The sequence below is a fragment of the Callospermophilus lateralis genome, chromosome 8, assembly GCF_048772815.1.
Source record: "Callospermophilus lateralis isolate mCalLat2 chromosome 8, mCalLat2.hap1, whole genome shotgun sequence".
NCBI classification, from domain to species: domain Eukaryota; kingdom Metazoa; phylum Chordata; class Mammalia; order Rodentia; family Sciuridae; genus Callospermophilus; species Callospermophilus lateralis.
This window is the reverse complement of record NC_135312.1, coordinates 50,919,962-50,933,039: the sequence shown is the minus strand read 5'-3', so window position 1 is coordinate 50,933,039 and position 13,078 is coordinate 50,919,962. Positions and strand designations below refer to the sequence as shown.

At 33.9% G+C, this 13,078-nt stretch overlaps 1 protein-coding gene across 4 annotated transcripts in view; it reads left to right on the top strand.

Moving 5' to 3' along the window:
- Nucleotides 1-13,078, top strand: part of Cenpc (centromere protein C) — a 64,625-nt gene that overhangs the window by 36,481 nt on the left and 15,066 nt on the right. For all 4 annotated transcript variants that reach the window (XR_013092204.2, XM_076865318.2, XM_076865320.2 and 1 more), the window contains 2 exons: nucleotides 1,418-1,564; nucleotides 1,792-1,874. Coding sequence is in view for 3 of the 4 variants with exons in the window: in XM_076865318.2 (XP_076721433.2) it covers nucleotides 1,418-1,564; nucleotides 1,792-1,874 (230 nt within the window). In the remaining variant the exon portion in view is untranslated. The remainder of the gene's footprint in view (nucleotides 1-1,417; nucleotides 1,565-1,791; nucleotides 1,875-13,078) is intronic.

The window sequence follows — 13,078 nt, the reverse complement described above, 5'->3', positions numbered from 1 at the left end:
ATTGTTGTTCCACATTTAATATTTTGTCTATGTTATTTACCCATTTATAGAAAGAGCTTATCAACCTAAAGGACTCTATACTCTGACAGATCTGGTATTAAATCTAGGCTCTGCCTTTAGCAGAGCAAAGGTAGTAATCTGATCTTGTTTCCTCATATTAATATAGGTAATAATAATAGCACATAGGATTGTGAATGTTAGATCGAATGAATTATTATTTTTGCCTGAGTTGCTACCTTTTTTAAAAAAAATTGCAAAAGATGCACAATGAAATTTATTGTCTTAATCACTTTGAAGTACATAGTATTTTGTTTTGTTTTGTTTTTTTACCTTTTAAAGTAAGATGAATGTGATGTCAGTTTGAAACATGTCAGTATTTTTCCTTTTAATATAATAGTTAACATTTTTGGAGTACCTACTAAGTACTAAATGATTTTTAATAAATTCTGTTGAGCTAATTCTGTTTTTATAAATTCTTGCTTTTTGCTGTAGCATGCATTCAACAAATATTTAATGCATACAATATTAGAAACAGCAAGGTGGGGCTAGGATTGTGGCTCAGAGGTAGAGCATTTGCCTAGCATGTGTGAGGCACTAGGTTTGATCCTCAGCACCACATTAAAAAAAAAAAAAAGGAAAGAAAGAAACAGCAAGGCACTGGAGGTTAAATGGGGGAAATAAATGATTAGAATGGCCTAAAATATATTTTGAGTATGTCATTAGTGTATATAAAAAAGATCCCATATATATTCCCAAGTTTAATTTCTTCAGATTATTTTTTAAAGATTAAAATTTTAAAGAAATTAATTTCTTCAGATTATTTTTTTAAAGAAATCTTGCTAGATTTGGTTTCATCAAAGTTCTTGTTGGTATATAGTTGTTCATAGTATTCTCTTACAGTTGCATTTATTTTTTTTGACTTTGATGGTAGGACTCCAGAAATAAAATTTCAAAAGGAATAGAGTTGTTTGCATATATTTGGGGTAAATTGATCAGCTGGAAGCTACCAATGACATGAGCTTTGTCCCTCTGAGGACCCTACTGCTGACCTAGTGTATCAAAGAAAATTACTTAAGTTGCTTATGGTTTCTCCAGTAAACTGATGTTAGACTAATTCTAGAATATACATTATAAGCTACGTATAGGTAATATCTTCTCATGTCCTTCTGTCATTTGCTCCCATCCTAGTTAGACCAGGTTTGTACTAGTTCTCTCACTGGAATTTTTCGAATTGGAAATCTTCATAGGTTCTAGAATCAGTTTTTTACCTGAGCCAGTTGTAGGTCTTAGGGCCTGAACGTGGTGAGCTGATATTTGTTATAGCCAACATTACATTGTTTATATACCCACTATATATTGTTTCTGATAGAAATATTTTTTGAAGATGTATGAACAGTTTTAAACTTCATTGTTGTAGAACTACAGGGCGCTCCAAGGATCAATGTGGTGTTACAACTGCACAAAATGTTCGTTTAAAGTCTCAGACCAGTGACCATACTTGCAAGACACCAACAGAGTCTAATTTGGATTCTGGAAAGTGTAAAACTTCAGTTTTGGAAGAAAGGTATGCATGTATTCTAAGATTAATATGTTTTACTTATTTATATTAGGTACCCATTGCTATGTAACCAGTTACCTCGAAACTTAATTTTGTTATAGGCTGATAAGCTTAAAAGGTTATGAAAAACAGTTATGGCAGTTTTAGGAGAAAAATGATAAGTAAGCTTAAATACATTAAATATATGTATTATAAAAACATGGATTTTTATGGTTTATTTATTTTTTCTTAAGTGGACCATCCAGGATCAAGAACTATTTAATGTTTGGGAAGAATAATTCTGATGTGTGTGATGAAGAAGTTCAGGAAAGGTTAGGTAGGTTATTGTTTATTTCTACTGTATTGATTTTTATGGAATTATATATATATATTATAAGATATGATGTGTTTTATTTAGTTAAACTTGTACTGATGAGAAATATGTATTGAGTATCTACTCCTTAGAGACGTACAATATATTTAGAGATTTGTAAGAGGCTAATAAAATTTTGGCATTTTAAGTTCTTTCTTATAAGTAGGGCTAATAAAATGTTGGCATGTAAGGTATCTACTCCATTGTTGATAAGGGGACACGTGACGCAAAATTAATTATCTATTGGTGGTTGCTGAAGCTGGGTGATGGGTGTTTGAGGTTCATACTGTTTTCCTCTTTTTTGAATAGTTCTGAAATTTTTCATATAGGTTTTTTAAATACTTTATTTTTAAAAATTGGTTCTTTTTAGTTATACATGACAGTAGAATCCATTTGGACATAATCGTATAAGCATAGAATATATTTTGATCTAGTTCAGACCCCATTACACTTTTTCCCCTTCCCTCTTTGCCACCTCCTGCTTCCCGTCTCCATTGATCTTTCTGCCATTTACCATATTTATTTTTTTAAATTACTTTCTAGTGGATTTACACCACGAGATTTACTGTGATATATTCATATATATATACATAGGAGGGTTATGTCAGATTCATTCCACTGTCATTCCTTTTCCTATCTTCCCTCACTTCTCTCACTACCCTTCATTCCCCTTCGTCTATTCCACAGAACTTCTATCACCACCCCCCCGCCTTATTGTGGGTTAGCTTCCACATATTAGAGAAAACATTTGACTTTTGGTTTTTTGGAATTGGCTTATTTTATTTAAGCATGACAATCTTCACATTCATTCATTTACCAGCTTAGCTATTGTGAATTGTGCTAATTGTGGGTCTTTGATCCATTTTGAGTTAAGTTTTGTGCAGGGTGAGGGGGGGGTTAAATTTTATTTTTCTACATATGAATTTCCAGTTTTCCTAGCACCATTTGTTTAAGAGGCTATCTTTTCTCCAATGTACATTGTTGGCAACTTGTCTAATTTGAGATGGATGTACTTATGTGTGTTTGTCTCTCTGTTTTCATGTTCCATTGGTCTTCCCGAGTATTTTATTTTTTGAGGCTATTTTGAATGGAATAGTTTTCCTAATTTCTTTTTTCAGCTGATTTATCATTGGAGTTTAGCAATATGATTGATTTAGGGGTATTTATTTTATGTACTGCTACTTTACTGAATTCATTAATGTGTTCTACAACAGTTTTGCTGGAGTGTTTTCGGTCTTCTAAATATAGGATTATGTTGTTGGTAAACAGTTTGAGCTCTACTTTTCCTATTTGCATCCCTTTAATTTTTTCTTTTGCCTAATTGCTCTGGCTAGAGTTTCAAGGACCATGCTGAATAGAAATGGTAGAAGAAGGAGGGCATCCCTGTCTTATTCCTGTTTTTAGAATGAATGCTTTCAGTTTTTCTTTATTCACAATGATGTTAGCCTTGGGTTTTATATAGCTTTTATGATGTTGAGGGAGGTTCCTTCTATCCCTAGTTTTTCTGGTGTTTTAAACATGAATGGGTGCTGTATTTTATCATGCTTTTTCTGCATCTTTGATATAGTCATGTCATTCTTGCATTTAAGTCTTTTTTTATAGTGAATCAACTTTATAGTGAATCAACTTTATCAATTTCGGAATGTTGAGCCTATCTTTCATCCCTAGGATGAAACCTATTTGATCATGGTGTACTGTCTTTTTGATGTGTTTTTGTATGAGATTTGTTACTGTTTTATTGACAATTTTTGCATCTGTGTTCATGAAGGATATTGGTCTAAAGTTTTTTTTCCCTTGATTTGTCTTTGTCTAGCTTTGGTATCAGGATGATATTGGTTTTATAGAATGAGTTTAGAAGATTTCTCTCCTTTTCTATTTCATGGAATAATTTGAGGAGGATTGGTTTTAGGTCTGGTAGAACTTGGCTGAGAACCCATCCAGTCCTGTACTTTTCTTTTTTTGGTAGGCTTTGATGGCTTCTTTAATTTCTTTCTCTTTCTTTTTTTTTTTTTTTTTTGAGATTTTCTCCTTTTTAAATCAATGATCACCTTATCCAGCTTCAGAAACCTGGACAAAGAGGAAGCTGAGAGGGGACCTGGTTCAGTGTCAGAGGTCTCTGAGTGATTTTCTGTCAGCACATGGAGGCTTCTTCAGTTTCATTACTTGAAATTGAAATGCTTAAAGTTTCTATACCTTCTCGGTTCAAATTGTATAGGTCATATGACTCCAGGAATTTGTTGATGTCAAGATTTTCTTCTTTATTGGAATATAAATTTCAAAATACTTTCTGATAATCCTCAGTATTTGAGTAGTGTTTGTGGCAATATTTTCTTTTTCATCATGGGTTTTATTAGCTTGAGTTTTTCCCTTTCTTTTAGATAGTTTGGCTAAGGGTTTATCAAATTTTATTTATTTTTTCAAATAACCAACTGTTTAAAAAATTTTTAAAGTTTTTGTATCTCAATTTCATTCTGGTTTTATTTATTTCCTATATTCTACTGCTTTTGGTTTTGATTTATTCTTCTTTTTTAGAGCCTTGAGATATAACATTAGATTATTTATTTGGTATCTTTCTATTCTTTTAATATGTGAGCTCCATGGTATGAACTGTCCTTTTAGAACTGCCTTCATTGTTTTCAGAGATTTTGATGTTGTATCATTGTTCTCATTTACCTCTTAAGTTTTTTTTTTTTTCCACCCTGACGTCCATTTAAGAGTGTCTTATTTAGTCTCCAGGTTTTGGAGTGATTTTTGTTTTTTATCTTATGGATTTGTAATTTCATTCCATTATGATCTACTAAAATGCAAGGTATTATCTCTATTTTTTTTTTTTATTTGCTAAGACTTCCTTTGTGCTTAATATAAGATCTATTTTAGAAAATGTTCCATGTGCTATTGTGAACAAAATATATTCAAATTCAGTCGTTAATGAATGAAATATTCAATAGATATCTATTAAATGTGAATTATTAATTGTATTTTTAAATTCCATATAATTTTTACTTAGTTTTTGTTTGAACAGTCTATCGAGTGGTGAAAAGGTGTTTTAAAGTCACCTGGTATTATTCTTTTCTGATCTATTTGATTCTTAATGTTGAGAAGGGTTTGTTTGATGTACACAGATGCTCCATTGTTTGGGGCATAAATATTTATGATTGTTATTTCTTGTTTTATGATTCCCTGAAACAGTATGAAATGATCTTCTTTATTCTGATTAATTTTGGCTTGAAGTCTGCTTTATATAATATGAGAATAGTAATCCCTGGTTATTTATGAGATCCATGTGAATAGTATGGTTTTTTTCATACTTTCACTTTCAGCCTATGGATGTCTTTGCCTATGAGATGAGTCTCTTGGTAACAGCATATTGTTGCATCTTGTTTCGATTTCTTTTATTTTCATTAGTTTATTAATTTATTAATTGATTGATGATGCAAAGGATCTTATTTCTTTTTTTTCTTTTTTTTTTTATATTTATTTATTTTTTTTTAGTTTTCGGCGGACACAACATCATTGTTTGTATGTGGTGCTGAGGATTGAACCCGGGCCGCACGCATGCTAGGCGAGCGCACTACCGCTTGAGCCACATCCCCAGCCCCTTATTTCTTAATCCAATCTACCAGTTTATGTCTTTTGATTGATGAGTTTAGGTTATTTATCTTCAGTGTTATTATTCAGAAATGATTTTTATTCCCTGGTATTTTGATTTATCTGATTTTTAAATTGAATTTGATTCTCCTTTTATTGATGATTCTTTGAGTGTAGTTCCTCCCTCTGGTGGTTTTCAGTTTTATCTTTCATTTCTTCTTCATGAAGTTCTTCTTTCTGTATTGCTCACTAAGTTGCCAGTGGAGTTCAAAAATTCTCAGCTTCCCTTCTTAGCAGTATGAAGTAGAATGGAATGAAAAGTACTGTCAGCTGGAGTTTGGTCTGCATAGACCAAGTTGATGCACTCCCAGGATGGGGCCACTGCAGAGTTCTCACAAAGAAGTGTTCTTAACTTGAATCTTGGTATACAGGTTGATAAGAAATGCGGCCTTCCTCTAGCCCACCACATTGCTTCCTTAAATGCCTCTTAGTAGAGAGGTTTATAAATTTTTTCATGTTCATAGAGAATATAATGTTTTGGTATGTTTTTTTCTTTCTCAATTCTTTTTACTTTTTAACCCCCCCCCACCATTTTATTTATATGTATGTGTGTATGTGTGTGTGTGTGTATGTATGTGTGTATATATATATACACATACATATATGTTTCTTTTCTCTCTCTCTCTTTTAACTTGAATACTTTGTGTTTCTTTTACTTTTTATTTGGTAAAGAAGAAACAATGACTATACTTGTATAACTTTGGCTTCATTTTATATGTGTTGCTATGTAGTGTGATATACTCTTAATTTACCATGATGATTTTCCTTTGACCAATGTGTTATTTAAATAGTCAAGATATTTGTGTAGAGACCTGGGATTAAACCCTTTATTATTTTTTACCAGCTGTGTTATCTTGAAATGAAAAATTTCAAAATAACAGTGTTTTAAACTTCATTTTCCTTAGCTGAAAAATGGTGATATAAATTCCAGTTCTATAGGTTGATTTATCTGGCATATACTGCCTATTATTCTCAGTGTTGGTATTATTCTAAGTTTTGTTTTGTTCTTTTGTTTATATTTTCCAGTTTTATTTCACTATTCTGGAAACCTTGGCTTGTATTATTTATTTTTTGAATTTATTTAGACTTTTTTGTGTTCGTAAGTGTATGTTTTTTTGTTGTTGTTGTTTGTTTTTTTAATTTTTAGTACCAGGGATTGAACTTAGGGGCTCTTAACCAATGAGCCACATCCCCAGCATTTTTTGCGTTTTATTTTGAGACAGGGCTACACTAAATTGCTGAGGCTGGCTTTGAATTCAAGATCTTCTGTCTTAGCCTCTTGTGCTGCTGGGATTACAGGTGTGTACCACCACACCACTCAGTATGCTTAGTTTTTTACAGTTTTTCTATAGATACTTTAAAAATTGTATCATTATTTTATTGATAATATATGTGGATATATTTTTAAAATATACTTTGAATAGTTATGAAATTCTTAAATATTTGTGGAGTATTATGGAATACTTATTATATATTCTGTTAGGGGCTAGAAGTGTGACAGTAGATAAAACTAGGAAAATATGTCCTCCTTAGACTTCACTTTCTGGAGGGGCAATATGGCAGATAATAGTAAGGAGATAGCAAAATTTTGATTTGTTAGATGTTGAGAATGGAAAAATAAAGCAGTGCCTCACACATGCTAGGCAAGTGCTCTACCACTGAGCCACACCCTCATCCCTCCCCTTTTTTTTGTTTTTTATAAACCCCTTCTCAAATGGCAAGACAACAAACTCCCATTATCCTCAGTACATTTATTTATTTGCTTGGATCCTTTTTTGACCTTACTAGCTGCCTCCAAAGACCAATTGCTTTGAGAAGTTTTCAACAAACATAAAACCTCTATTTGTTGTACTGGGGATTGCTTGAGAAATTTGATGGGGGGTGGGTGGATAATAGCTTTTTATTGAGATAGATTTTACACATAATCAATTAACCCACATATAGTGTACAAATCAATGATGTGCACCTAGCACCACAGTTTTAGAATACTTTTTTTTTTTTTCTTTTACCTGCTGAAAGAAACACTCTACTTAGCAGCCATCTTCCATCCCTTTTCCCAGGCTAGGTAACCACTCATCTACTTTTAATCTCTGCAGAAAAATTTGCCTACTTTAGATAGGAAATTCAATTTTATGATCACTGAATTTTCTTCCTAATCAGCAGTTTTATAAAGTTTTTACTTCAGTCATTTGTAACTTTGCTTTCATCATCTCATTTGAGAATATGTTCTTATTTCTACTTCATAGGAAAATATATATTACATACAACAGAAGTGGTTCATGGACTTGTAGTGTTCCAGTTACATATTGCTTCATAATAAAACACTCCCAAAACTTAGTGTTTTATTACAACTATTGGTTTCTTCTATGTGGTTCTGTGAATTTTCTTGGTTTAGCTAGACAATTAGTTAGGTGCTGTTGGACTGAGGCTTAGACCCTGGGAAACAAATGCAGAATCCTAGCAGGTGAAGAAGATGCAAGGCACAATTGGGCTATAAGTATGCTTTATTTGGGGGCGGCAGCAACCTCCAGCCCCAGCCTTCAGCCTCTTGAGTCCTTCCATCAGCCTTTTAAAAAATATATAGGCTCTTTGTGTTACCAGTCCTGGTGAACTCATAATTGGTCAAAGGGAGAGGCCAAAAGTGCCTTTTAAAATCTGTGTTCTCTCTGTGGGACCTGACCAGCTAACGTGTACCTTGGTGGGGGGCATTCATTAATGACCCGTGGTGTCACAAGGAGATCACATTCCAAACTTCTCCACCTGGGTCCAGGAGCTAGAGGATAAAGGCTGCTGAAACCTCTTAAAGCATGTTTACTATACCAACAGCACCTCATATCATTTTCTACCTGTGGTGATCCTGAATCTGGTTCCTAGAGTCTGAGTCTTAGCCCAATAGTGCTTTCACAATTTTATAGTTAGATGTAAGCTGCTGAACTGGAGTCATCTGAAAGTTCACTTGGGCTGAATCTCTAAGATGACTTCCTCACTTCTGTATTTGGTATCCAGATAGAATGGCTGGAATGGTGAAGCCTGCCATCTCTTTTCTTTAACATGGCCATCTTAGATTTCCTCACAGCATGGCAACCTTTGGTAGTCAATCTTCATATAATGTTATTCTTCCCTCAATGTGAGATCCCTACGGGAACCACTATGTTGTATAAGGCCTTAGCTTTTAAAGTCCTAGAAAATCATTTACTTTTGCATTCTATTACTCATACAAGTCTTAAATAAAATAGAGGTTCAAGAAAGAAATGAGTCTTTGCTTGTTGATAAAGAATAGTTGGGGAATGGGGTTGTGGCTCAGTGGAAGAATGGTTGCGTAGCATGTGTGAGGCACTGCGTTCAATTCTCAGCACCACACATAAATAAGTAAATAAAATAAAGGTCCATCAATAACTTTATGCATGGGAAGGGAAAGAATTGATAATAACTATCTTTAGTGCTGTTTATCATAACTATCTTTAATGCTGTTTATCATACGTAAAATTGAGAACCCCAGAGTTCTTTGACACACTGGTAAATTGAGGACATTTGTACTGTTTTAGAATTTTAAAGAGAAAGTTGCCAATAAGTCATAGATGACATAATTAGCATATTATGAATTCATTATCATGACCTGCATTTTTATCCACCAATGGCTTATTCCCTGTGTCCATTAGCGATGGAAAACTTGTTTGGTTGGGTTTTGTTTGTTTGTTTGTTTGTTTGTTTTAACCTTTAATTAATTGATTGATTGATTGATTTTTCTTTTTTTTTTTTATTGGTTGTTCAAAACATTACAAAGCTCATGACATATCATCTTTCATACATTTGATTCAAGTAGGTTATGAACTCCCATTTTTACCCCAAATACAAATTGCAGAATCACATCAGTTACACATTCACATTTTTACATAATGCCATATTAGTGACTGTTGTATTCTGCTGCCTTTCCTATCCCCTACTATCCCCCCTCCCCTCCCATCTTCCCTCTCTACCTAATCTGTTGTGGTTCAGTTCTCTCCCTCCCCCCCCCCCCTTTCCACTCACAACCTCTTATATGTGATTTCGTATAACTTTGAGGGTTTCCTTCCATTTCTATGCAATTTCCCTTCTCTCTCCCTTTCCCTCCCACCACTCGCCTCTGTTTAATGTTAATCTTTTCCTCATGCTCTTCCTCCCTGCTCAGTTCTTAGTTGCTCTCCTTAAATCAAAGAAGACATTTGGCATTTGTTTTTTAAGGATTGGCTAGCTTCACTTAGCATAATCTGCTCTAATGCCATCCATTTCCCTGCAAATTCCATGATTTTGTCATTTTTTAGTGCTGCGTAATACTCCATTGTGTATAAATGCCACATTTTTTTAATCCATTCATCTTTTGAAGAGCATCTAGGTTGGTTCCACAGTCTAGCTATTGTGAATTGTACTACTATGATCATTGATGTGGCAGTATCCCTATAGTAGGACGCTCTTTTAAGGTCTTCAGGGAATAGTCCGAGAAGGGCGATAGCTGGGTCAAATGGTGGTTCCATTCCCAGCTTTCCCAGGAATCTCCATACTGCTTTCCATATTGGCCGCACCAATTTGCAGTCCCACCAGCAATGTATAAGTGTACCCTTTTCCCCACATCCTCGCCAGCACTTATTGTTGTTTGACTTCATAATGGCTACCAATCTTACTGGAGTAAGATGGTGTCTTAGGGTGATTTTGATTTGCATTTCTCTGACTGCTAGAGATGGTGAGCATTTTTTTATGTACTTATTGATTGATTGTATGTCCCCCTCTGAGAAGTGTCTGTTCAGGTCCTTGGCCCATTTGTTGATTGGGTTATTTGTTATCTTATTGTTTAATTTTTTGAGTTCTTTGTATATTCTGGAAATTAGGGCTCTATCTGAAGTGTGAGGAGTAAAGATTTGTTCCCAGGATGTTGGCTCCCTATTTACTTATCTTATTGTTTCTCTTGCTGAGAAAAAACTTTTTAGTTTTAAAGTCCCATTTGTTTATTCTTGTTATTAACTCTTGGGCTATGGGCGTCATATTAAGGAATTTGGAGCCCGACCCCACAATATGTAGATCGGAGCCAACTTTTTCTTTTATCAGACGCAGAGTCTCTGATTTGATATCAAGCTCCTTGATCCATTTTGAGTTAACTTTTGTGCATGGCGAGAGAAGGGGATTCAGTTTCATTTTGTTGCATATGGATTTCCAGTTTTCCCAGCACCATTTGTTGAAGATGCTATCCTTCCTCCATTGCATGCTTTTAAGCCCCTTTATCAAATATAAGAAAGTTGTAATTTTGTGGATTGGTCTCTGTGTCCTCTATTCTGTACCATTGGTCCACCTGCCTGTTTTGGTACCAGTACCATGCTGTTTTTGTTACTATTGCTCTGTAGTACAGTTTGAAATCTGGTATCGCTATACCTCCTGCTTAGAATTGCTTTTGCTATTCTGGGTCTTTTGTTTTTCCATATGAATTTCACGATTGCTTTATCAATTTCTACAAGAAATGCCATTGGGATTTTGATTGGCATCGCATTAAACCTGTAGAGAACTTTGGGTAATATCGCCATTTTGATGATGTTAGTTCTGCCTATCCATGAACAGGGTATATTTTTCCATCTTCTAAGATCTTCTTCTATCTCTCTCTTTAGGGTTCTGTAGTTTTCATTGTATAAATATTTCACCTCTTTTGTTAGGTTGATTCCCAAGTATCTTATTTTTTTTTTTTTTTTGAGGATATTGTGAATGGAGTGGTTTTCCTCATTTCCATTTCAGGAGTTTTGTTGCTGATATACAGGAATGCCTTTGATTTATGCGTGTTGATTTTATATCCTGCCACTTTGCTGAATTCATTTATTAACTCTAGCAGTTTCTTTGTAGACTCTTTTGGGTCTGTTAGATATATTATCATATATCCGCAAATAGTGATAATTTAAGTTCTTCTTTTTCTATTTTTATGCCTTTAAGTTCTTTTGTCTGTCTAATTGCTCTGGCTAGTATTTCAAGAACTAAATTGAATAGAAGTGGTGAGAGAGGGCATCCTTTTCTAGTTCCAGATTTTAGAGGGAATGCCTTCAGTTTTTCTCCATTTAGATTGATGCTAGCCTGAGGCTTAGCATATATAGCTTTTACAATGTTGAGGTAAGTTCCTGTTATCCCTAGTTTTTCTAGTGTTTTGATCATAAAGGGATGCTGTACTTTGTCAAATGCTTTTTCCGCATCTATTGAGATGATCATATGGTTCTTATCTTTAAGTCTATTGATGTGGTGAATAACATTTATTGATTTCCGTATATTGAACCAGCCTTGCATCCCAGGGATGAATCCTACTTGGTCATGGTGCACAATTTTTTTGATATGCTTTTGTATTCGATTCACCAGGATTTTGTTGAGAATTTTTGCATCTAAGTTCATTAGAGATATTGGTCTGTAGTTTTCTTTCTTTGAAGTGTCTTTGTCTGGTTTCAGGATCAGGGTGATGTTGGTGTCATAGAATGAATTTGGAAGATCTCCTTCCTTTTCTATTTCTTGAAATAGCTTGAAAAGTATTGGTATTAATTCTTCTTTGAAGGTTTTGTAAAACTCCACTGTATACACCCATCCGGTCCAGGGCTTTTTTTGGTTGGTAGTCTTTTGATGGCTTCTTCTATTTCTTCCTTTGTTATTGGTCTGTTTAAATTGTGTGTGTCTTCCTGACTCAATCTGGGCAGATCATATGACTTAAAAAATTTATCAATATCTTCACTATCTTCTATTTTATTGGAATATAGGGTTTCAAAATACTTTCTAATTATCTTCTGTATTTCTGTAGTGTCTGTTGTAATATTGCCTTTTTCATCTTGTATGCTAGTAATTTGAGTTCTCTATCCAATAGCATGGCTAAGAGTCTGTCAATCTTATTTATTTTTTCAAAGAACCAACTTTTAGTTTTATCAATTTTTTGAATGGTTTTTTTTTGTTTCAATTTCGTTGATTTCCGCTCTGATTTTAATTATTTCTTGTCTCCTACTGTTTGCTGTTGTTTTGCTCTTCCTTTTCTAGGGTTTTAAGATGTAGTGTGAGTTCATTTATTTGTTGGTTTTTTCTTTTTTTGAGGAATGAACTCCAAGAAATTAATTTCCCTCTTAAAACTGCTTTCATTGTGTCCCATAGATTCTGGTATGTTGTGTCTGTATTGTCGTTTATCTCTAAGAATTTTTTTATTTCCTCCTTTATGTCTTCTGTAACCCACTGATCATTCAGTAACATATTGTTCATTTTCCAGGTGATGCAGGATTTTTCCTTCCTTCTTTTATCATTGATTTCCAGTTTCATTCCATTATGGTCAGATATGGTGCATGGTATTATCTCCATACCTTTATATTTACTGAGAGTCGCCCTATGGCATAACATATGGTCTATCTTTGAGTAGGATCCATGTGCTGCTGAGAACGTGTATCCACTTGATGATTGTTGATATACTATATATGTCAGTTAAGTCTAGGTTATTAATTGCGTTATTGAGTTTTATAATTTCTTTATTCAGCTTTTGTCTAGAGGAT